General features: G+C 36.4%; 2 protein-coding genes across 2 annotated transcripts; one reads left to right on the forward strand and one right to left on the reverse strand.

Annotated features, from left to right (window-relative positions):
- Nucleotides 1-579: 579 nt before the first annotated feature.
- On the reverse strand, nt 580-7,705 carry si:ch211-264f5.2 (uncharacterized protein LOC570749 homolog). The gene is made up of 7 exons (XM_051664534.1): nt 7,542-7,705; nt 4,235-4,564; nt 3,815-4,147; nt 1,641-2,043; nt 1,222-1,310; nt 948-997; nt 580-758 (listed from the first exon to the last, which is right to left on the reverse strand). Exons 1-7 carry the CDS (start codon nt 7,588-7,590, stop codon nt 666-668), a joined length of 1,347 nt encoding a protein of 448 aa, XP_051520494.1. The 5' UTR covers nt 7,591-7,705; the 3' UTR covers nt 580-665.
- Nucleotides 7,706-13,553: 5,848 nt separating this feature from the next.
- Nucleotides 13,554-24,066, forward strand: LOC127421559 (pyruvate dehydrogenase (acetyl-transferring) kinase isozyme 2, mitochondrial-like). Its single transcript, XM_051664686.1, has 11 exons — nt 13,554-13,960; nt 14,565-14,706; nt 17,742-17,813; nt 17,932-18,116; nt 19,382-19,471; nt 19,558-19,635; nt 19,960-20,036; nt 20,122-20,220; nt 21,110-21,220; nt 21,399-21,512; nt 22,824-24,066. Exons 1-11 carry the CDS (start codon nt 13,843-13,845, stop codon nt 22,965-22,967), a joined length of 1,230 nt encoding a protein of 409 aa, XP_051520646.1. The 5' UTR covers nt 13,554-13,842; the 3' UTR covers nt 22,968-24,066.
- The last annotated feature ends 1,866 nt before the right edge of the window (nt 24,067-25,932 follow it).

Consider the following 25,932-nt stretch of genomic DNA (forward strand, 5'->3'; position numbering starts at 1 on the left):
ATTCATAATACAATTCATTCACAAACAGTCTTGTCTCAGACTCTGCCTTTGCTGGTCTCGGTCTCGACTCGGACTCGACCTACTCTGGTCTCGGCCTGGACTTGGAATCGGATGAGCTGGTCTCGACTACAACACTGTTATTTACCAACTCTGATTTCACTCAAAACTCATTTGTGATCTTGTGTTTCACACAACAACAGTCTGATCACTGCCTGTCATGCTCAGTTACAATTTTGCTTGCTTTATTAAAATTGTTTGTTAGGTCAGGATTTGAACTTTATTGAAATGTATGCTTTAATGGGCATTTCAGTCTTCAGACACAAGCAAAGGAAATCAAACTAAATTATGCTGGCTTGCAGTGAAGAAGCACAAATTTTAAAACTGCTTGTTCCATAAAAATAAAAAAAAGCTGTGCTACATGCATTTATATAGATATTTGCATTTACAAATTAGGAATACGCAACAAAACAATTTCCAAAATGAAGCTATGATCTAGACAAAAACACAGTGGATGCATCAAACCTTTCATGAATTGTTAACCTTTTTTAACTTCTACAGAAGTGAACTTCCAGGAAAGTACCTCAAATACCAGGACGACAGATGGAGTGGACGGAATAAGCCTGTATTGCATTTTTTTTTTTTCCTCACCCTCACAACAGAACAGGTTATGTTATTGTAATAGAGTTTGAGTCTGTGCTGAACTGGACAATTGAAGTACTGGTCCATTCATTTTCTAGAAGATCATCTCTGTCATGTGCCTGTCAAAATAACAAAAGTCTTAAGAAACAAACTATACAGGTTTCTAAAAGGGTGATCTATTGTATTAGTGTTAACAATTTATATATATATATATATATATATATATATATATATATATATATATATATATATATATATATATATATATATGTATATATTGCATATATATTTGTAAAAGCATTACTCACAAGGAACTTTGTTGTTATTTCCATTGCCTCCTCTCTTGTGTTAGTTTCCTCTGGAATGTTAAGGAAAACAATTATAATGGCAAAAATTATAATAAAAATAAATATATAAATAAATAATAAAAAAATATATATATGCAAGAGTAAAATGTGCCTCCCTAATTTAGAATATTGACATGTGAATGTTCATTCGAAAAGAAAGCACATGATATAATAACCCTAACCTAACCCTAAATGTTAATAAATAACTAATTATAATAATAATAAAAGTTCTTACTTTTCCATGACCACAATATCCACACAGTTCCAAGAAATATAAATATAAGCAATCCCCCACAAACAAGTGCAAGCACCCAAACAAGGTTTCTGAAACAAATAAGGAAACTGTTAGATGTCTTTACAGTAAGCTGATAAACATGTGATGGCATTCAATCAAATGCTTGAATCATTTTCATTCATGTCATAGCTAAGATGACCATGTTTAATGTTATATTGCATAATCCTTACAATTTATACATCAACAATGTGATCATGATATAACCTTTATTGTTTTTTTAACTTTAGAAATATGCTGCCTTGTCAATAGTGTAATGGATTTTTGTCTTGTAGTGCCAATTGTCAAATTATGGTACATTTAATTTGAAAAGATCTGTACCATTTTCATTTTAGAGAGGATAAAACATACTTCAAACATACCTGCACTCAAAAGTGGATTTGGGTCCAAATGTCAGATATATAGATGATACGGTCATTGCAGAATTACTTCCAACAAATGTAGTTGCTGATCCTCTGGTTACTTGTGTCCTTTTAGAACTACAACAATTAGATGAGTCCTCCTTTGTGTTCGCCATTGTAGTTGAATATGTTGATGACTGTATCTTAGAAAGCTGCTTTGGTGATGTTGTGGATATTTGGCCAGTTTTATCTGTCTGAAAGGAAGTACTTTCAGGTAATTCTGATGATGTGGATGAGAATGTTGCTACTGAATTATGGCTGTGTACATCAGAAAATGATGGCGATGATTTTGTTGTTGAATAAACAGCAAAGGAGTTACTTGGACTGTAGGATAGCCGTGGAACCATGGTAAATGTGGAAAGTCCTGTAAATATTAAAAAGAGTGTCCATTAAAGTCATGATTTGAGTGAAAGTGAATAAAACACACAGTTGTTGTAGCATGTCTAGTGTTCATTTCAACTGGAAACTGCAGGGAATTGTACCTGGAGGCACGTATAACAAGTTTTGCAAAAATTTATATAGTGTCATGTTTTCTCTATGAGACCAGGTTACATATATCTGCCATTATGTATTTCCACATGTAAGTACCAATTTTAATAATTTGCTTGGTACAGCTCATTATGAATTTAATTGGTATTTCATTAAATTGTAGTCCCATTATCTTTAAAGGTGATGTGTGTAATTTTTTGTTAAAATATTATCCAATACTATCCAAACTTGATCAAACTGAAAACTTTCTCCTGTTCCAGTTTAATATGCAGAGACAACTATGAACAAGTTATTCGTAGGTTTTTTACACTAAACACTGTCCCTGCGTCTGAAACCATGTACTGTCACAGTATGTACTGTATTTGGTAAAGGACGCACTTCACAGCTGGTTAAACAGTAAATTCTTTTATGCATGCATGAGCGTAGTAGGAATAGATTTCTGACATATTTCATCTGGGGATGTGGGTATTGGCCCATGACCTGAATATATGACGTAAAAACAACAACGGCGGAAATAATCCACTGTGGTATTGTTAAACAAGCACAATTTAACCACAAGGAACAACTTTCTTGGTATACCGTATATAGCACTTACTGTTTAAAAAAAGGGCCGTCCAACTCGCGGTTCCCCGCCATTCTTTAAATCCAGCGTTTTGAACGTGACGTCGCCTCAGCTCCCGAGGAATTATGGAATAGTAAAGTGTCCAGTCGATCCGCACTTCAGAATCTCACCGGAAATAGTAGGTCATACAAGTATTTCTCATTTACTGCTTCATGAATACTGAGGATTCGTACATACTACTCCATTGGCATACTGTTATTGCCATACTGCATAGTAGGGAAATATGGATATTTGGATGCAGCATTTGACTCTGTGCTGCTATTAAAAAATTGCTCTGTTAGTCTGAGCATCCTAAACAGTCTAGAACACAACAGCTTTGGAGTGTAAATTTGGGATGGGACAATCTGTGTGTTTGGCCAATGGAAGATAGTGGAAGTTTTCAAGAAACCTGTTTAAAAACAATCATTATTTTGTCTTGACGATGCCAACATACTGTTATTCTACAGATATTAAGATTTTTCCAAAATTCCTAAACCAAGACCAAAATTATCAATTGTAACTCCTACAGCTTTCAAGCTACATCCACCAAACTTGGCACAGATGTTCAGACTGTTCTGTCCCGCATTGCTATTTATTATTTTAACTGATTGGAATTTTAACGGTTTTACCATTAAATATCCAAAAAAAATCCCAAAGACTTATTGAAAGGATGTTCACACAGGTCAACAGAATGCTCATTAATTCAAAATTCAAATGTAAACAAACACACACACAAGGTGTGTAATATCATGGCTTTAGGATACAATACAAAATCTATCCATCTATCTATCTTCCAGAAGGTTTTCTGAAGGTCTACTTGACTTTCTATCCATGTTTTTAAACTTTCAGACAAAGGATTTGTCAAGCTAACATAAAAGTTTACCTTGACAAACTTTACCTAGTTATTTTTGCAGTTCAGTTTGGTGATACTAAAGGCACAGAAATTACACACTTCACCTTTAATTCTGTAATCAGAATCTTTTAGGACAAATTCGATTTAATTTAATACATTTTTATAAGCCATACAATGATCATCAGAACTTACTTGTGTTGGCTTCCGTAGTGGTTTGCACTGAAGTAACACTGATATGAACTGGCGCCTGCACTCCCCCGGCCATACACCAGTACCAACCTGAATATGTCCTCTTCAGTCCTGATAGTATAACTGTAAAAACTCCATTATTTGTATCATTTATTTGTACAGCTGCATCAGGGGACAGCTCTATATCCTGAGCAGTTTGACAGGAGTGCATTTTTCCACTTTTGCACCACATTTTCTCAGTGTCTTTAAGTGTTTCACTGTAGAGACACTGGACAGTTACATTGCCATTTTCTTGACCTGACACCATGTTGCTGGCCACATACAGATCTGGAATACCTGAAAAGCAATAAGACAATATTATCTTTTAAAATCAAAGTGGACCCACATCAAAATTGTCCAAAAACATCCCAATAACATATTTACCCTCAGTGACGGTAAGTTCTAGAAATGTTTTAAAATCTGGTTGGAGAGGGCCTCCAATTTTCACCGCACACCAATAGCGGTTAGAATCACTGCTGCGTAGGTTTGTCATTGTCATGGTGGTTAACAGTTCATCTGGGATGTTGCGAAAACTGATGCCTGTTCGCTTCTCATTTGGGTTGGTAGGTCGCATTGGCATGCAGGTTGACCAGTTCTTGCCTTTGCACCAGTACTTTTGAAGGTCCTTGTGAATACGATGGTAGTGACAGGGAATGGTGACGGATCCCCCACTTTTAGCTGTTATCTTGCTTACTGTCCATAAGCAGCTGGCACCTGTAGGTCATAAAGTATTAATATTTCTTAGAGAGCGAGGGGGCCTGGGTAGCTCAGCGAGTAAAGACGCTGACTACCACCCCTGGAGTTGCGAGTTCAAATCCAGGGCATGCTGAGTGACTCCACCCAGGTCTCCTAAGCAACCACATTGGCCTGGTTGCTAGGGAGGGTAGAGTCACATGGGGTAACCTCCTAGTGGTCACTATTATGTGGTTCGCTCTCAGTGGGGCACGTGGTGAGTTGGGCTTGGATGCTGTGGAGAATAGCGTGAAGCCTCCACACGCGCTATGTCTCTGCGGTAATGCGCTCAACAGGTCACATGATAAGATGCACGAATTGACGATCTCAAACACGGAGACAACTGATATTTGTCCTCTGCCACCAGGATTGAGGCGAGTCACTACGCCACCACAAGGATTTAGAATGCATTGGGAATTGGGCATTCCAAATTGGGGAGAAAAATATAGGAATAATAAAAATATTCCTTAGAGAGCAGTTTGACAGGCTAGTTATAAAGCCAATTCTCTATGCTCATTTTTTAAAAACGTATATTTAAGGAATCATGTTGGCTATCTGTAATCTTTGTAATTAATGTAGCCTTCAGTAAATGCAGGTTTCTCCCTGCCTTTTTAAACTTTTGTATATATATATATATATATACAGGTGCATCTCAATAAATTAGAATGTCGTGGAAAAGATCATTTATTTCAGTAATTCAACTCAAATTGTGAAACTTGTGTATTAAATAAATTCAATGCACACAGACTGAAGTAGTTTAAGTCTTTGGTTCTTTTAATTGTGATGATTTTGGCTCACATTTAACAAAAACCCACCAATTCACTATCTCAAAAAATTAGAATATGGTGACATGCCAATCAGCTAATCAACTCAAAACACCTGCAAAGGTTTCCTGAGCCTTCAAAATGGTCTCTCAGTTTGGTTCACTAGGCTACACAATCATGGGGAAGACTGCTGATCTGACAGTTGTCCAGAAGACAATCATTGACACCCTTCAAAAGGAGGGTAAGCCACAAACATTCATTGCCAAAGAAGCTGGCTGTGCACAGAGTGCTGTATCCAAGCATGTAAACAGAAAGTTGAGTGGAAGGAAAAAGTGTGGAAGAAAAAGATGCACAACCAACCGAGAGAACCGCAGCCTTATGAGGATTGTCAAGCAAAATCGATTCAAGATTTTGGGTGAACTTCACAAGGAATGGACTGAGGCTGGGGTCAAGGCATCAAGAGCCACCACACACAGACATGTCAAGAAATTTGGCTACAGTTGTCGTATTCCTCTTGTTAAGCCACTCCTGAACCACAGACAACATCAGAGGCATCTTACCTGGGCTAAGGAGAAGAAAAACTGGACTGTTGCCCAGTGGTCCAAAGTCCTCTTTTCAGATGAGAGCAAGTTTTGTATTTCATTTGGAAACCAAGGTCCTAGAGTCTGGAGGAAGGGTGGAGAAGCTCATAGCCCAAGTTGCTTGAAGTCCAGTGTTAAATTTCCACAGCCTGTGATGATTTGGGGAGCAATGTCATCTGCTGGTGTTGGTCCATTGTGTTTTTTGAAAACCAAAGTCACTGCACCCGTTTACCAAGAAATTTTGGAGCACTTCATGCTTCCTTCTGCTGACCAGCTTTTTAAAGATGCTGATTTCATTTTCCAGCAGGATTTGGCACCTGTCCACACTGCCAAAAGCACCAAAAGTTGGTTAAATGACCATGGTGTTGGTGTGCTTGACTGGCCAGCAAACTCACCAGACCTGAACCCCATAGAGAATCTATGGGGTATTGTCAAGAGGAAAATGAGAAACAAGAGACCAAAAAATGCAGATGAGCTGAAGGCCACTGTCAAAGAAACCTGGGCTTCCATACCACCTCAGCAGTGCCACAAACTGATCACCTCCATGCCACGCCGAATTGAGGCAGTAATTAAAGCAAAAGGAGCCCCTACCAAGTATTGAGTACATATACAGTAAATGAACATACTTTCCAGAAGGCCAACAATTCACTAAAAATGTTTTTTTTATTGGTCTTATGATTTATTCTAATTTTTTGAGATAGTGAATTGGTGGGTTTTTGTTAAATGTGAGCAAAATCATCACAATTAAAAGAACCAAAGACTTAAACTACTTCAGTCTGTGTGCACTGAATTTATTTAATACACGAGTTTCACAATTTGTGTTGAATTACTGAAATAAATGAACTTTTCCATGACATTCTTATTTATTGAGATGCACCTGTATATATATATATATAGTATACTGTATATGCATGTTCAACTATCTGTCCTGACAACTACCATTTAGGTAGTTGGTACACTTTACTGTTAGCTTTGGTAAGGAACTGCCTGATAAAAACATAAATATAAATGTAATGGCTCTCTCCATTTAATCAAGCACAGTCAATTAGTAGCGGTTGGCCGGTATACAAAAGATGTAAAAACAAACACAGTACACCTGGGTGTGATGGACAATTACTGTAATATAAATTCACAAATCTGTGTTTTCATCTGGATAAAAGGAAGATAAACAGGATGTTTGGTAAGAGGGGGCATTTAAAGTGTTCCTCTCGTATGTCATGTCAGAAGAACAAGATTACGTCAAAAATCACTTTGACGTCTGTCTGAAATTAATCAGTCTAGTTGAACTGGGCATTATGTTTACTATTAGAGCAGAAATATCCCTTCAGAAATGCAAAATGCCAGGAAATCAAGTTGTTTTTCTTACTGTTATTGTAAAATATTATATATATATATAAAGTGCAAACTCTAAAAAGTCTCAATTAGTCATGGGAAAAGATACAATGTTCATAGATATATCAAGTATATTATTTTCACAAATGTACTTTGTAGTAGTTTTGAGGATGAAAAAAAAATTATGGTTGCACTCTATCCTGAAGTATTTTAAAGCAACTACACAGACTACAAGTATTTTACAAAATTATTTTTTCCCCTAATAGGACTCATTTGACTTACCTTGGACTCCTAAAAGGAGCACTAAGGTGGTACTCAGCAAAACAGCCATACGTATCTTCAACAGTTACTCACAAATAAACTAGTGGTTCAATCTGTGATTTTTACCAAATAGTGTATCACACTTGTATCCTTAGGCTACCCATTTCAGCCTTTACTTCCTTAAATTAAGTTGTTGCATTATAGATTTCAACATTTCCTGAACAGCCTTCTCATCCTAATTTCCTTTAGTTCTTCAACTCTAGAAACATCAATGAATGTCTGATAATCTAAGCACGCAAGCAACAGAAACTGAGCACATTTTTAAACAAGTAGACACCATCCATTTCCTGTCAAATATTTCTTCTGTGCACAACATCAAAATGTATTTCCACATGGCGCTGGTCGAAAACTTTAGCTTGTTTGGTAACAGACAAATGGATGAGCCTGGATGTGAGATACAGAAAAGCAGAGATATGCTCAACAGACCTGTGATGATGTTAAAATAAATTACTATGTTGTTGGTGAAACACGCTCAACAGACTTAAATAGGCTACCTATTGACCTACAGTATTTTACTCAGGTCATGTTTTTCTCAGGGTTACCCCCCTGACAAAACACATGCTTTCAAAATCAAACCTTCGGAAAAAAACTAAACAAAAACAAATGTGGTGTTATGGTGTATTACTGCCGCCTAGTGGGCGAGCATCAAAACCTTGATGAAGGCCTACATGCCGATGGTTAATGTTATTATTCATTTTAAGTATAATAAAGGTTTTCACTGCAAGTGTTGCCGGATTCCTCTGTGCCCTTCCTGTTGTTTCTATCCATACACCTTGTGAGTGCGTAAACTAGTGCCAGATCTACTTCTACAATAATGTCTTTGAGTGGCCCAGCCAGAGCCCGGACCTGAAAATGGCTGTCCACCAGTGGTCCCCATCCAACCTGACAGAGCTTGAGAGGATCTGCAGAGAAGAATGGCAGAAAATCCCCAAATCCAGGTGTGCAAAGTTTGTCGAATCATACCTAAAAAAGACTTGAGGTTGTAATCACTGCCAAAGGTGTTTCAACTAAGTCAGGCAGTGGTGGCTCAGCAGTTAAGGCTCTGGGTTACTGACCAGAAGGTCAGGGGTTCAAGCCCCAGCACCACCAAGATGCCACTGTTGGGCCCTTGAGCAAGGCCCTTGACCCTATCTGCTCCAGGGGTGCTGTATCATGGCTGACCCTGCACTCTGACCCCAGCTTAGCTGGGATATGTGAAAAAAAAGAATTTCACTGTATATGTGCAAATGTGTGATAATTAAATTAAGTACTGAGTTAAGGGTCTGAATACTTCCGTCAATGTGATATTTCAGATTTGTCTTTTTTTTTTTTTTTTTTTAAAAAAAGGTAGTTATCAAAAATCTGTTTTTCTTTGTCATTATGGGGTATGGAGTGTAGATTGATGTGACAAAAATATGAATTTAAAGCATTTGAGCATAAGGCTGCAATATGTGAAGAAAAAAATAAAGGGTTTGAATACTTTATAAATGCACTGTATATTGTGACTACGCACTAACAATGTTTGCTTCAGTGATTTGGATGACATGCTCTTCATGCTAACTGCCATTCTACAGCGCTTTATTTCTATGGTTACACTTGATCATATTCAAGTTTCTTTACATGGCTCTCGTTTTGTCTTCTTATTTTCTTTCTCCAGCGAGAAGACATGAGACGTTTTATTGATCACAACGTGTCAACAGTCTTCTGTCAGTGACGTCTGAAGCAGTATCATATGTTTCACATCACAGATGTCACTCCAATATCTACTCCTCAGTTGCAGTTTGGTTGACATCTCTGAATTAAAGTGTTTATCCTTTCCTCTACAAGGAGGGGTGTGTGATGTTTATATTATATACAAGCTTCAACGTGCATTCTGAGATGCCATCCTGCTCACTACAATATAAATATATATACAGCTCTGAAAAAAATTATGAGACCACTGCAAAATTATCTCTGGAATTACTATTTATAGGTATGTGTTTGAGTAAAATGAACATTTTTGTTTTATTCTATAAAGTACTGACAACATTTCTCTCAAATTCCAAATAAAAATATTGTCATTTAGAGCATTTATTTGCAGAAAATGAGAACTGGTCAAAATAACAAAAAAGAAGCAGTGTTTTCAGACCTCAAATATTGCAAAGAAAACAAGTTCATATTCATTTATAAACAACACAATACTAATACTAATCTAACTTAGGAAGAGTTCAGAAATCAATATTTGGTGGAATAACCCTGATTTTCAATCACAGCTTTCATGCGTCTTGGCATGCTCACTACCAGTCTTTCACATTGCTTTTGGGTGACAATTCATCTTAAGGAGACAGTGGTATGGAAAGTGCTGCATTACAAAGTTTCACTAGCATCAGAATAGTAGTATCCAAGACAGATTAGAGTGCAACAAGAATATATATAATTTTTTTATTATATTGTTTTTTTTTTTTATGCCACCCCTGGCACAAAAATTCAAGCAGCTCGGCTTTGTTTGATGGCTTATGGCCATCCAACTTCCTCTTGATCTCATTCCAGAGGTTTTCAATGGGGTTCAGGTCTGGAGATTGGGCTGGTCATGACAGGGTCTTGATCAGGTGGTCCTACATCCACACTTTGATTGACCTGGCTGTGTGGTATTACGCATTGTCTTGCTGGAAAAAACAATCTTCAGAGTTTTAGGGAATATTTTCAGAGCAGAAGGAAGCAAGTTTTCTTCCAGGATAACATTGTGTGTGACTTGATTCATGCGTCCTTCACAAAGATGAATCTGCCCGATTCCAGCCTTGATGAAGCACCCCCAGATCATCACCGATCTTCCACCAAATTTCACAGTTGATTTGAAACACTGTGGCTTTAAGGTCTCTCCAGGTCTCCGTCTAATCATTAGATGACCAGTTCAGTATGACCCTGGGCAACTGCCCATGTCGCCCATGCCTAAATCTACCACTGGGTGAGTGTGTGTATATATATATATATATATACTGTTGTGAGCAGAATGGCATCTCAGAATGCGTCAGTATTAATTTTACATTATTTTTTATGAAGGATTTACTATACTCAGGGTTGGGAAGGTTACTTTTGAAATGTATTCCACTACAGATTAAAGAATACATGCTGTAAAATGTAATTTGTAATGTATTCCATTAGATTACTCAAAGTCAGTAACGTATTCTAAATACTTTGGATTACTTCTTCAGCACTGGTAGATTTTTTCACTTGTTTTGACTATAAAAACTCTGCAAGTACAGTAAGACAAAATACACATGTTAAAAATATAGTCTTTGAAAAACCTAAATATCTTATGCAGTGATGTTTCTGAAACAAGATAAATTAAATTGATCTTGTTTTAAGGATTTTTTTTTATATTTTTACAGGATAACAATACAAAAAATATTATCAAGAATACGATTTTTGCCCTAATATCAAAGGTCTTACTAGAAAAAAATAAATTATGTTCCAATGTGAATTTTCTTGACAAAAAAATATGATCATGCCTGGTAACGGGCATGTAAAATGGCTAGAAATAACATTTTAGCTTAGTGTAAAGCTGACAATTTACACAAGGTTTATTTCTATTTCTTCTGCTCCAAACTTACTTCAAACTTACTTCTCTGTCTGCTCGTATGAATGTAACACATCATAAGAAAGTGTTTCACCGCTGTTCAAATGCACTTTAGATTGCATCATTTATATGTATAAATGTTTTCCATCTGAAAGGACTAAATATTAAATGAAACAAATGACAATAAAATGCAAAGTAATCTCTTCAGTAATCAAAATACTTTTTGAATGTAACTGTACTCTAATTACCAATGATTTAAATTGTAACTGTAGTGGAATACAGCAGTGGCGTATCCAGGACATTTTTACTGGAGTGGCCAAGATGGGGCACAGACCTAGTGTGGGGTGGCGATACCGGGAGAACCTTTATGAATGGCACATGATCAAAATGTATAAATATCGCATTGCTTTACTTCAACATCTACACATGTAGAATAAATGAATTCTTAAACTCATGTTAGCATTCACTGAATTGTTTGTATTCAATATCAGACTGTTGTTTTGACATTTGACAGTTTTCTATTCCTGTTCTATTTCAACCTATTACAGTTTCTGGGAATCTCTGGTTATTTTAACATAACATCCATTTTTAAATCAGTAATTGTTTAGGAAAAGTCAGTTACACATTTTTAAGAGCTATTCTCATTGTAGAGAATTAATCTGCGTATAACATCAGGTATAGTGTATAATCATAAAAAGATACAAGTACAGGTGATAACTGATTGAGGTGCAATTCAATCAATCATTCAATCAATTATTCATTCATTTATTAGCTATAACTGCACTGTCCAGCAGAAATATTGTTAAATTGGGTACAAATCAGTGTGTGAAACTGGCTACGAGGGCTTATAGGTGTCTGTCTGGAAACCCCAAAATTGCAGATTGAGCTCTGAATACAGTAAAAAACAAAACTCTATTTACAGTGTCTACTCAGGTTTATTTTCCACATGTTCTGATAGCTTCAGTTACTTTGAATATTACCAAATAAAATAGTTAGTCAAATCATTTGCGGCATTTAAGTGCAATTTGCCCTGCCTCTGCATATTTAAAATGTCAAATAAGGTATAAAAACTTTGAAGATTTTATTGGTCTGACTGACCAATAATACACATAAAGAGCTCATAAATAACTCATGTAAAGATGTAAAGTACAGTCACAGCACAAACCCTTCCATTTCACACACAGGTTAGCCATATATATATAACTTTAGCTATTGAACATATACATCTGTAAAACGCTTTACACACCTCCATCATTAAATCAGAATTTCATATTTCATGTCAATATAAAGATAACATGCTGAATGTGGTGTAGGGTCTAGCTTACTCTTTAACCTAGCTACTGTAACAATGAAAAAATATTTTCACATTCACATGGAAATTCGGGATCAATTAAACGTTAGATGAACACACTTCTCAAATAACAGCTTTCTTTTTGACCACAAATCGACATCGTCAACTCATTGGAAGTTGGAGGTAGACGCTAGCTCGTGTCAGCTTCGTGCTTCTGACCGACCATTATACTCCAGACCTGGCGCCCACTGCCCGCGACCTGCGGCACCTGCCTGGCCACCCACGGCCTGCCCCTCCCCCCACTGATCAAAGATCAGCTCACACAGCTTCAGTCCCACCACTACTATAATGGTCAGAAATATAAAACTGACCCTGGGTCAGTGTGGCTCTAAATCAACAAATGACCTGAGATGTCATCTTTGATTGACAGGTGTTTCTATTGGTTCTTCGTTCTTGTGTTGATGAACATGATGAACTACCAATCAGTTCTGGGGTGGCCACAGGGTGGCCAATGAGATTTCAGGGGTGGCCCAAGCCACCACAGGCCACCCCCTAAAATCGCCACTGGAACACAGTTACTTATATTTTGTATTTTAAATACATAATCCAGTTACATGTATTCCGTTACTCCCCAACCCTGACCATACTGTACTCTACTCTCATAAACAAGGACACGTCTCTCATCTACATCTGACATTCATTTCATTCCATTTAATTTGCATGCTTCTGAAATCATCTCATCATCAGACATTACATTTTTAAGCTCTGTAATGACCTGGTTTGGTATATTTGATGTAGTAGGCCTACACCGAACACTGGACACCTTACTATTGCATATTGCACATTTCTAAGATTTATATTTTATGCATTATTGTTATTTATTAATTATGTATTTTATACATATATATTAAGCCATTATTTATTTATTTACTTTTGTTCCATGTTTTAATGGTAGCCTAAAAGTGTTCCTTTCTATACTTGACTCTAACTAGGTGATGGGTGAAGTTTGACCTCATAATAGCCAGCTGTTTTCAACATGTTATGAGGCGCCTTGTTGTGATGCTGTGGGCTTGTGATTTTCCATATTGCATTACTGGAACAAACACATGACTAAATACTAGTGGAGGTACAAGGCAAAATATTTCAAACGTGTTGATTGCGGTCTTGAGAGCTGACGTGTACCGGGATGTTGCCCCCCTGTCCTGTCTCTAATTGGTCCGTTTTGGCATCGACGTAATCATGTTGGCTGGTCACACTGTCCAAGAAAGATAACTTTAGGGACAGTGTCAACAACAGTCTCAAGACAACCCCCGACTGAATTGAGAATTACAAACAAGGACATACGGATAAGTTGCCGGTGATTCATATTTGCTTTGTACGCTGAAATTAACGCGCTGCATTTATTTTTATAACTCGGTGATTTTAGGTCTTTCACGATGAAGTTTGTGCGATTTATGATGAGGAATGCTGCTTTGTTAAATGCGCCAAAGCACATCGATTACTACGCAAAATTTTCTCCATCACCGTTGTCAATGAAGCAGTTTCTGGATTTCGGTGAGTTTAAAATTGAATGCAAAATATAGCTAAACACACTCATAATTATAATACTAATTTTAAGATTTAAGCATTCAATTTCATAACAAAATTCCATCGAGTAATCTTTAATAAAACTAAAATAAAAACCTAAATAGTTGAAAACTCTTATTAATTTAATTTTGTTACATAATTTAATCAAATGGAATTTTGGTGTGAAATTGAAATTCGTACATTTAAAAAATAGTGTAAAATATTTTTTGAGTGTATTTAGATGCAATTGTTTAATATGCTTAAACTAGAACCAGGGCTGAACACTTATGATACATTTTAGCCATTTATTTATGCATAGTTTTTATACAAATAACAATAATAACAGGCTAATACATACAATAGGACTATAAGCCATTAGTGCATGTATTTGTTCTGTATTGCACCAATACAGCTAGATTATATTTTTTGCATGAAATAACTGGGATTGGCAATTTGTCACTTTTCTGTGTATTCAGCAACAAAGTGTGTTAGAAATGTACTTTTCAGATAATAAAAAACCAATTCAGTTTATGCAGTACTGCAGCCAGTGAAGACAACACTGGGTTTACTCTGTCCAATTATGTTTTTGCAGGATCTTCAAATGCATGCGAGAAAACATCCTTTGCGTTCCTCAGACAAGAGCTTCCTGTGAGACTGAGTAACAGCTTGAAGGAGATCAACCTTTTACCAGATCGCTTAATAATGACTCCATCCGTTCAACTAGTTCATAGCTGGTAAGCGAGTTCATCATGCCCTGGGACATCCGGTAAAATCATTAGATAACTTGAACAGTCTCATGTCTTAAATCTTTATGATTGATCTGATTAGTGAGTAAACAGACTGTAGAGCAGAATACAAAAAGCATATGTAGGCTTTTTGTTCATTACTTAAACATGCTGATAAATGTCACCTATTAAAATGGTCTATTTTTTCAAGCTTGTGTTATGTAACATACAGTATGCCACAACTCTGAACTGAACGATGAACTTTGTCCTAGTTCCTCACCCCGCTGTTGCAGAGTTAAAGCTTTATCCTGTTTCCATTACAACTCTCATGTTAGGAATCAGAAGTGTTTCTTAGGACCCCATGATAAGCCTACTGCAAAAATTCATTTAATCTGCTATCGTTTATTGTTTTTGTTTGTTGACCATTATGATAGGGTCTATCAAGCCATGGTGTAAGAGACCTAGCCTAATTTTCTTAGACAAAAATAACCTAACTTTTTCATTTTGGGCTATTTAATGTATTTCCATGTTGAAATGCCATTGCAGATATTTTTTTACCTAACTTGTTTACCAGATTGTCTAAGGGCATGCTTTTGTAACGGATACAGCAGTTGAGTGAAATTTGAGAACGTGCAGACTTGTTTTCGAGTACTGAATTGGAACAGTCGCTACTGTACCTCCATGCATGCTTTCGCAGAAACACAAGCACGTGGGAGGGAATTAGAACAGATGACACTGTGCAGGGTGTGCTCCAAAAAATAATAATATTTTTGCCTATTTTTAAGATTTACGCATTTCAATTTCATAACAAAATTCCATTTAATTGAATTGTGTAATCTTGAACAAAATAAAATGATTAAAACTTAAGTTTATTCAAGTTTTAAGTTAATTAAAGATTATGCCATTCAATTTAATGTAATTTTATGAAATTGAAATGCGTAATTCTTTGAAATAGGCTAATATATATATATATATATATATATATATATATATATATATATATATATATACACACACACACACACACACACACACACACACACACAGGGCCGTAGCTGGAGGGGTGAAAGTAGGTAATTATTCTATGGGCCCACAGGTCCAGGGGGGGCCCACAACAAATTCTAAACTGTATTTTTCAATAGGAAAGGGGCCCAAAGCAATATACAGTCAGGGGCCCCAGAATACCCAGCTGTGGCCCTGTATACACACACCGATCAGCCACAACATTAAAACCACCTGCCTAATATTGTGTAGGTCCCCTTCATGCCGCCAAAACAGCACCAACCGCATCTCAGAATAGCATTCTGAGATGCTATTCTCACCACAATTGTACAGAGCGGTTATCTGAGTTACCGTAGACTTTGTCATTTCGAACCAGTCTGGCCATTCTCGGTTGACCTCTCTCATCAACAAGACATTTCCATCCACAGAACTGTGCTCACTGGATGTTTATTGTTTTTGGCACCATTCGGAGTAAATTCTAGAGACTGTTGCATGTGAAAATCCCAGGAGATCAGCAGTTACAGAAATACTCAAACCAGCCTGTCTGGCACCAACAATCATCCATGTGATTATCTAATCAGCCAATCATGTGGCAGCAGTGCAGTACATAAAATCATGCAGATATGGGTCAGGAGCTTCAGTTAATGTTCACATCAACCATCAGAATGGGGGAAAAATGTGATCTCAGTGACAATATTAGGCAGGTGGTTTTAATGTTGCAGCTGATCGGTGTGTGTGTGTATATCTATATCTATCTATCTATCTATCTATATATATATATATATATATATATATATATATATATATATACATTTTTTTTAAATTTTTTTTTTAGTGTGTGAAGTTTGATTTTCATAACTTCTCCAAGTAGCAGGGTTCCCACACTCATTGAAAACCTGAAAACGTTACGGAGTTTTAAAATGATTGTGATGTCCAGGCCTGGAAAAGTAATGGAATTTACTATAACCACTAACCAGCATACATTTTAGTAATTTTGCTCACCCCAAAAATGCCTAATTGTCTAGATATTGATCTTTGTGAGTGCTTGTAGTTGTTGAGGGGTCTTATTGGAGACTTTTGTAATAAATGTGAATTTAAATTTGTTAATTACAAGGATTGGTACCTGGCATACATACAAATGAAAATCTGTCCTAAAAATCCCTATCAAATAATTTAGGGAAAAAAATGATTTAATTAAATATTATATTAATGGTACGTCCCAGGTTTAATACAAGTTAGACTCACTTTTGACAGCGTTTGTAGCATCATGTTGATTACCAGCAAAAATATTTTCGACTCATTCCTCGTTTATTTAAAAAGCAAAATATGGCGGTTACAGTATGCAGCACTTTCATAGGAAGTAAATGGGGCCAGCCCATAAACATTAAAATACACACTTTCAAAAGTATAACGACAACACGTAAACATTACACGTTAACATGATTTTTGTGTGATAAAATCTATGTTCTGCACAATTGTAGTGTAATAAAATTGCTTAGAAGGTTCATTGGCTTTGTGCCAATGAAGTTGTAATATTAGATATCACATTAGATAAGGCTAGTAAGCAATTTGTATCACAGTAAAATCATGTAAACATGTATAAAGTTTACTTCTTGTATCTAAACTTTTTAGACAGTGTATTTTAATGTTTACAGACTGGCCCAATTCACTTCCATTGGACTTGCCTCAGTGTTACATGATTTTTAATTATTTTCTTTTTTAAATAAAAGATGGACAAGTAAAAAATAATTTTTGTGGTAATTATTATTATGCCACAAATGCTGTTGCTTGAGCTTAAATTGTATTGCACCCAGAGCATTCCTTTAATAGGAATCATCAGTGATTGAAAATGTAATGGAAATTTATTGTAACCCTAGTAGTCTAGAAAGGTGCATTTATTGAATTATGTTTATAAGTTTTATTTGTTTTTGTTGCTTCAAAAGCACCAAATGAAAAACCAGAAACAAATAAAAATATAATAATGTACAGCAGTAAATACTTTAACCTCACAATCCCCTTGTCGTCTTCTTTCTCCTTCTCAGGTTTGTCCAAAGCCTGTTGGAGATCCTAGAATTCCAAGACAAGAGCCTGGAGGACCCTAGTGTTCTAGAAGAGTAGGTTCTTCCACCCAAATACATGTCCAGCATGTTCATCAATTTTCTAAATATCTTAAAAGTAATAATCAAACAATGATAGCACAGTTAATGGAGGTTTTGTTGTTCACCCCCTTAGATTTGTAGAAGCTCTGGTGACCATTAGGAACAGGCACAATGATGTGGTACCCACCATGGCTCAGGGTGTCATCGAGTACAGGGATGCATTTGGGGCAGACCATGTCACAAGTCAGAACATTCAGTACTTTCTGGACCGCTTTTACATGAGCCGCATCTCCATTCGGATGCTCATTAACCAGCACAGTAAGTCTAAAATTGGTTTCATTTTGTAAGGTAAAGCACAGTCTTACTAGCTCAGTATTTGGAGGTAGTTTGTAAAATCAGTTCGTTTGATCTTTGGAATTTAAAGATGTGTAAGATGTGATTGAAGCATGGAAGGGGTAGTCACTAAATTATTTGTAGTCCTCTTGATTCTCGTAATTATTGTTATAAAATGAATAGTTCTAACACTAAATTCTGATCGGATGAGCCATGTTCACAGTAAAAATTTGGAAAAACACACAAATGTGACCTACACTAATGATGGACTACACTCTTAAAATGGAATGAATAGACTATCAATTAATTGCCAACAAAAGCCTTCATCAGCCAGCTATCAAAGGACAATGCATCTGTGTGAACTTCTGCAGTTAATCCAGAATGGACTTCAAAGACATTAGTCATTAATCTTACAGTTCATACAAAATCTTTTAAACACTGGCCCTTAACACTTATTTAGTTCAATAATTTTATACCATGATTTGCACTGCACATAAATAAGTAGTATTGCCATTATATTCATGATGTTATCCAGAGGGGAACTGGCCCCCGCAGTGAGCCTGGTTTCTCCCAAGGTTATTTTTCTCCATTAATCAACATCTTATGGAGTTTTGTGTTCCTTGCCACTGTTGCCTTTGGCTTGCTCACTGGGGTTATAAATGCAGTTATTATTTAATTACTTATGTTTATACACAATTCACAATCGTATTTGATCAAACTACACAATGATGACTCTAAGATTTTATAGATATTACAGTTTCATTTTCTGTTAATACATGATTTTCTGTACAATGTGTGTTGTGAAAAGCACTATACAAATAAAAATGACTTGACTTGTGACCACACATTCTATAATAATGCAACAAGTTACTACATTGCTTGGTGACCATAAACAATTTACACTTAGAACTATATTACTAACTATGCATGGTCATATTGCTTTTGTCACTGTTTATCAAATCAGTAAGCCACACAAGGCCATGCATTACTGTTACACCACCTACTCTTGGAAAATCACTGTAACATATGCCCTCAAGTGGTTTACTGATTTATGCTCTGGTTCTAATACCTGGGCTTGGCATCTGCACTGTTAGCACCAATAGTTGCTTTCTCAGCTCTTTAAACACATTGGTCAGTAGATCCTGAATAATCCAGCCTGCTCCTGTTGGAGTTAATTTTTCACTGGATAAGAGAGAATGCTTACCTCTGCTAATGTGCCCCTATCTCTCTGTTTCCTGTCCTATCTTCAGCTCTGATCTTTGATGGCACCACAAAGCTAGGACACCTGAGCAGCATTGGGTGCATTGACCCCTTTTGTGATGTCACAGAGGTAATCAGAGGTAAGCGTTTGGTGCCTAATTGACTCTGAATGCAAATAAAACACTCAAGTATAAAGTCGATAGTAATGTCCTTTGTTCTTCTTTAGATGCATATGAGTGTGCTAAAATGCTCTGTGAGCAGTATTACCTCGGATCGCCTGAGTTGGAGCTGAGAGAGATCAACGGTAAGGAATAAAAATGCTCTAAACCTGTTCAAAATTGCTCTTTTAAAGGTGGATAGATAGATAGACAGACAGACAGACAGACAGACCTATAGATAGATAGACAGACAGACAGAACTATAGATAGAGACAGATATATAGACAGTATGTATATATAGACAGACAGACAGACAGATAGAATGATTGACAGACAGACAGATAGATAGATAGATAGAAAACCCTGCCATTAAATCATAAAAGCACATTTTATCAAGTTGCTTAAGGTTAATTGTTTTTAATTGTATTTACTCACAATCTACATTGTATCTTATGTGTTCTTTATGACAGCAAAGAACAAGTCCCAACCAATTGAAATATCCTATGTTCCTTCTCATCTCTACCACATGGTTTTTGAGCTCTTCAAGGTAGGCATAGTGCTTTAATTTTGCATTCTTAATATAAAATGGAACTTGTATAGTGGGTTTATTCTCATGTCTCTTTTCACTCTAGAATGCAATGAGGGCGACTGTTGAGAATCATGAAACAAGCAGCACGCTGCCACCAATCAAAGTTATCGTGGCCCTAGGCACAGAGGACCTGTCAATCAAGGTGAGTGAATTGAGATTCAAATATTCGCATTATGATTTACATGATTTCATGATCTCTTACATTTTTTATTTTTACAATCTTTATTATTTAAAGGGATATTGCACCTCAAAATGAAAATTCTCCCATAATTTTCTCACTCACATGTTGTTCCAAACCTACGTCTGTCTTTGTTTCTTTTATGGAACACATAAGGAGATGTTAGGCAGAATGTTAGCCTCAGTCACCATCCACTTTCATGGCACTGAAAAAAGATGCAATGAAAGTGTATAGTGACTGAGTGACTAACAATCTCCCTATAACCTCTTTTTATGTTCCACAGAAGAAAGCATATCAATTAGGTTTGGGACAACACGAGGGTGAGTAAATTACAGAATGTTCATTTTTGAGTGACTTACCCCTGAAAGATGAATCTTTCAGATTAAAATGTTACAAATTATTTTATAGATGTAATAACACAGATTTGGCCACTTATCTTAACCATTAACCTATAGAACTGTTAATTTTGAGATCATGCAACCTCCCTGTTTGAATCATTATTTCGAAACATGCTTCCAATGTTCTCCTGCCCTAGATCCAGAGATCACTGATAATAATGTTATATAAGCTGCTCTAAAGATTAATTTTCTTACCGCCCTTGATCAAGCTTCAAATAAACAAGATTAAATGGATCATGTGTTACCCCAAATAGAAAACCAGCCCTGCCCCTGTATTAATCATCAACCTTTGACCTGCTGTTGCTGTAACCATGCTTGTTAGTAATAAACTGAGCACTGTTCCCCTGGGTTTTCTGTAAGAGTATATTTAGCTTCTTATCCAATTTATAATGAGGTAATCCACGTAAAATGTTTCAGATGATTATTCTTTAAATATTCATTTTTGTATGTTCCAGATTAATGACCAGGGTGGTGGCGTTCCATTCAGGAAGATTGATAGACTTTTCAGCTACATGTATTCGACAGCACCCAGACCAACTCTTGGTGACCATCAACGGACCCCAATGGTAAGAGCATAGCACACTGTTTAGTCCCAACCATAATGGAGATTACGACTAAACATGCTTCACTTACACTCAACAAATGAAGGTCTATGTTTTGGTCAGGCACGTGAAGTTGTTTCTTCATATAAAGCTCAAATCACCTCTATATAATTAGTTTTTCTATTCTTCTTTATTGCCTCAGGCTGGTTTTGGTTATGGTCTTCCCATCTCCCGCCTGTACGCACGCTACTTCCAAGGTGATCTCCAGCTTTATCCAATGGAGGGCTATGGAACGGATGCTGTAATTCAACTTAAGGTGAAGACATCCTCAATTTAAAGAGTTAGTTCACCCAAAAATGAAAATGTAGTCATCAGTTACCCATATGACTTTCTTTCGTGGAACACAAAATTACAAGTTCAGCAGAATGTTGACGTAGCTCTTTCTCATACAATGAAAGCATACAGTGACCACACGCTGTCAATCTCCAAAAGGCTTCAGAAGACTTAAAATATGGTGCTTGGACTACTTTTATGGTGCTTTTTTGTAGAGGTCGACCGATAGTGGATGTTGCCGATACTGATAACTAAGGTGGTGGAAAAGGCTGATAACCGATAAATCGTCCGATAGTTTTTAAAATTGATCGAAAGAATGTTAAAAAAAAAATTTCTTAGCCTTTCTTTCCTGTGACAGGCACAGACATAAAGGCTACAGAGTCCAAATTTAATGAAAATTCCAGATGCAGTTTACTGGGCAACCAAAATTCTAATACTAACCAGAAAGAATAGAGGTTTGGAGCATAATGCGGGACTTTGAACAAGCCTGAAATACATGTACTTATTTTAGGACTCTTATTTTGAAATGACAGAGACTTGGCTCTGTTATAATGCACTATGTTTAAATATTTACCAAATTAAGCTTTTTATAGCCAATATACATACCAGATAAAGGATTTTGTACCAGATGAGGTTTTTTATTATTATTCACATGATATGCTGAAGGGGGAAGTTTCCATATAATCACATTTGTCTTTTCATGCCCTTGTTTCAATTTAGAACATTTGATTTATGTAATCAAAATCACCAAATTTGCATTGAAGTGAGAACAAAAAGTGGATACAAATTGCCAGTTCGCCATTGTTTTTATTTCACCTCTAGAGGCCGCTGTTATATTGTAGAACTAGAAGTTGTTCTAACTGCAGAATCCTCCAGTATCAGCCACAGAGAAACACAAACACATAAAATAAAAAAAAGAGGATTTTACCATATAACAGATAGTTCCAAAAAGATACTATTGGCACTGATTAACAGGTAAAACCGATTTATTGGCCAACCATTTTTGCATGGAAAATAGCTGCATCAACATTCTGCATTCTAGCGCAAAATAAATCTCATTTTGAGCTCCATGGAAAAAAATATAGTCATAAAGGTTTGGAAACACATTATGGTGAGCAAATGATGGCAGAATGATTATTTTTGGCTGAACTGTTCCTTTAACCTATATCTTAAACAAGTTACAAGATGGGTTTCACTTCCCTAACCTTATTTGTTAAGCCTGTATGATAACTTTGGACATTACATCTGTCAATCTTCAAGTCGTTAATCCATGATGACATTCTTCCATCCACAGGCCCTGTCCACAGACTCAATAGAGAAGCTTCCCGTGTTTAATAAGACTGCCCTGCGCCACTACAAAGTCAACCAGGAAGCTGATGACTGGTGTGTGCCAAGCAAGGAGCCACTGAACTTAGCCGTGTACAAGGCTGCGAAGTGAACCACCAGTCTTGGTTGCTGCAAAGATATAACACTGGCCTTTAAGAAATTGCCAATATAGGCCACCATAGGGAATGCTTGCATTCCCTGCTGGACTGGGGTCCAGCTAGAGGATCTCCCAAGTGTTCTGGGAGTGTTGTTGTCAGGGAACATTTAGTTTGGCCACTAAAGTGTGGCCAGAATAAAAGATGCTAAAGTGTAGGGTCCTTAGTGTAAGTAATTACTGTGGTGCTGCTGAAGTTGGTGTTTTTCAGAAAAGCTCAGGCATATAGAGACTCTCGAGTTTGAGTGCTTGACATGTTTTTAGATGCATATGACCCTGCTTGAGGCAGAGTTAAAAGATGAAAGTCTAGAAACAGTGAAAGAGCAGTGGAGAACTGTGAGTGTATGGTGACGAGGGAGTAAAGCATTGAAGGTAGAAGAAATGTGGTTGGAATCAGAAATTTCAGTTTTGAGAAGACGTTTCAGTGTCAAATGTGAATGGTCAAATGTGTTGTACATTTTTGTTTAGCCCTTAAATGGAAGCTGTGGCCAAAGATTTTTCCTTTTCCTCTTGGAGGCTGGCAAGTGAGATCACACTTGAAGCTTACACTTGAAGCTATTATTTAAGAATGGATTCAAGCATATTCAGGACTTTATGTGACAGTGATACTATAACTTATTGTTTCAATGCATTACTGAATAAATGACCATTAAATGTGCCTATATTCACAATGTTGTATTCACAATATGTATTATCATTGAGAGTTTATATATATATATATATATAAATTAAATAAATCTGACTATTTTTCATCAAGCTGCATAAACTGCTGTTGTTTCAAAAAAATTGTGGAACCATTTTAGTTTTAAGAACATATGATCTAATTCCTAGCAGGTTCCTCTTTTTGATTATGTAACCAGGAGTATGAAGTACATGTAAACAACTTTCACACAGGGTTTTGCAAACTTTAAGAAAGCAAGCTACTAAATAATTTTAAGATTTGTGCATTTCAATTTAATAATAATATTCCACCAAATAAATGATCTTTAATAAAAGAAAAAACTAAACATTTTAAGTTATTATTAATTTAATGTTGTAACTTCATAATAAAATTGAAATGCACATATCTTAAAAATATGCAAAAAATAAAATTTAAATAAATAAATAAAAAATGAGTGTTGGTTTTACTTCAGAATACAAATAACTGTTCCTATACAGAAATTCGATATGTGGCCATCTATAAACATATAAATAAAATTATAGCTCAAATACTTGAGCATATACACCGATCAGCTACAACATTAAAACCACCTGCCTAATATTGTGTAGGTCCCCCTCATGCCACCAAAACAGCACCAACCCACATCTCAGAATAGCATTCTGAGATTATATTGTTCTCACCACAATTCTACAGAGCGGTTATCTGAGTTACTGTAGACTTTGTCAGTTCGAACCAGTCTGGCCATTCTCTGTTGACCTCTCTCATCAACAAGACATTTCCATCCACAGAACTGCCGCTCACTGTCACTGATGTTTTCTGAGTAAATTCTAGAGACTGTTGTGTGTGAAAATCCCAGGAGATCTGGCACCAACAATCTGGCACCAACTATCATGCCATGGTCCAAATCACTGAGATTAAATCTTTTCCCCATTCTGATGGTTGATGTAAACATCAACTGAAGCTCCTGACCTGTATCTGCCTGATTTTATGCACTGCACTGCTGCCACATGATTGGCTGATTAGATATTCTCATGGATGATTGTGGTGCCAGATGGGCTGGTTTGAGTATTCCTGTAACTGCTGATCTCCTACTGACACACAACAGTCTCTAGTATTTACTCAGAATGGTTCCAAAAACAAAAAACATCCAGTGAGCGACAGTTCTGTGGACGGAAATACATTGTTGATGAGAGAGGTCAACAGAGAATGGCCAGACTGGTTTGAACTGACAAAGTCTACGGTAACTCAGAAAACCGCTATGTACCATTGTGGTGAGAAGAATATCATCTCAGAATGCACAACACAGAGATGTTCTTGAGTCTTTCATTTGAAGTCCGAGTCAAGTCTGGAGTCTTTAACACTGGAGTCCGAGTCAAGTGTCGAGTCTTTCGACACAAGTCAAAGTCGAGTCTCAAGTCACTAAACGTTTCATCTTCTCTCTCTCTCTCTCTCTCTCTCTCTATATATATATACTATATTTTTCATATCATTAATTGGGGCAGAACTGCTTTCCACATGTTTATTGGACATCAAGAATGAATTAAACATATCTTATTTGTTTACAAGTAAATTCCATAGGGTAAGCTATCTTTAAAGCACACTCAGTTTAGGACGTAATCCTACATATGGTGTGACCTCTTTTTGATGAAATGTAACCAATTTCATTATCTTCAGCTGATGTTTGACTCCACTGAAATACTTTCTTGTGACATTTTACTGTCCAGCTCAGTAGGTGGTGGTATTGCATCATAAACTGGATTGCAAAGCTGCAATAAACATCACCAGAAGATGGTGGTGTCAGAGTTGTTTGTTGTTGTATTCAGTCAACAGCTGTTGTATTGCATTGTCAGTGCCGTTTTGTTCGGTACACAACGATATTAAATTTGCCATATAGCTACAGTTGCAATCAAAATTATTCAACCCCCCTGACCAGCAATGCATTCTGGTGATGTGAATTAAAACACATAAACTAAAACCTCAGTAAACAGTCAAAGTAAGTTTTTAATACACATTTGAGTGATTTTGAGAACAAAGAGTTCAGTTTACCCAAATCTTTAAATTAAAAATAACTAATTCTCTCCACAAATGTCATGTCAAAAATATTCAACCCCCAAAGTCAATCATTTGTGGAACATCCTTTATCCTTAATAACATCAAATAAATGTTTCAGGTAAGTGTTCTCAGGCTTCGGACACCTCTCTATTAGAATTTTTACACAAAAGCTTCCAGCTCATTGACATTCTTTGGTTTCTGTGCTGCCAC

The sequence above is a fragment of the Myxocyprinus asiaticus genome, chromosome 30 (assembly GCF_019703515.2).
Source record: "Myxocyprinus asiaticus isolate MX2 ecotype Aquarium Trade chromosome 30, UBuf_Myxa_2, whole genome shotgun sequence".
NCBI classification, from domain to species: domain Eukaryota; kingdom Metazoa; phylum Chordata; class Actinopteri; order Cypriniformes; family Catostomidae; genus Myxocyprinus; species Myxocyprinus asiaticus.

Bases quoted from the DNA above. Each gene is read 5' to 3' on its own strand.
- si:ch211-264f5.2 (XM_051664534.1), bottom strand. From the start codon at position 7,590: ATGGCTGTTTTGCTGAGTACCACCTTAGTGCTCCTTTTAGGAGTCCAA. The intron at 4,565-7,541 runs GTAAGTCAAATG...TATGACCTACAG, and splicing joins GCTCCTTTTAGGAGTCCAAG to GTGCCAGCTGCTTATGGACA. The intron at 4,148-4,234 runs GTAAATATGTTA...ATTGCTTTTCAG, and splicing joins AGAACTTACCGTCACTGAGG to GTATTCCAGATCTGTATGTG.
- LOC127421559 (XM_051664686.1), top strand. From the start codon at position 13,843: ATGAAGTTTGTGCGATTTATGATGAGGAATGCTGCTTTGTTAAATGCG. The intron at 18,117-19,381 runs GTAAGTCTAAAA...TCCTATCTTCAG, and splicing joins GATGCTCATTAACCAGCACA to CTCTGATCTTTGATGGCACC. The intron at 21,221-21,398 runs GTAAGAGCATAG...TTATTGCCTCAG, and splicing joins ACCATCAACGGACCCCAATG to GCTGGTTTTGGTTATGGTCT.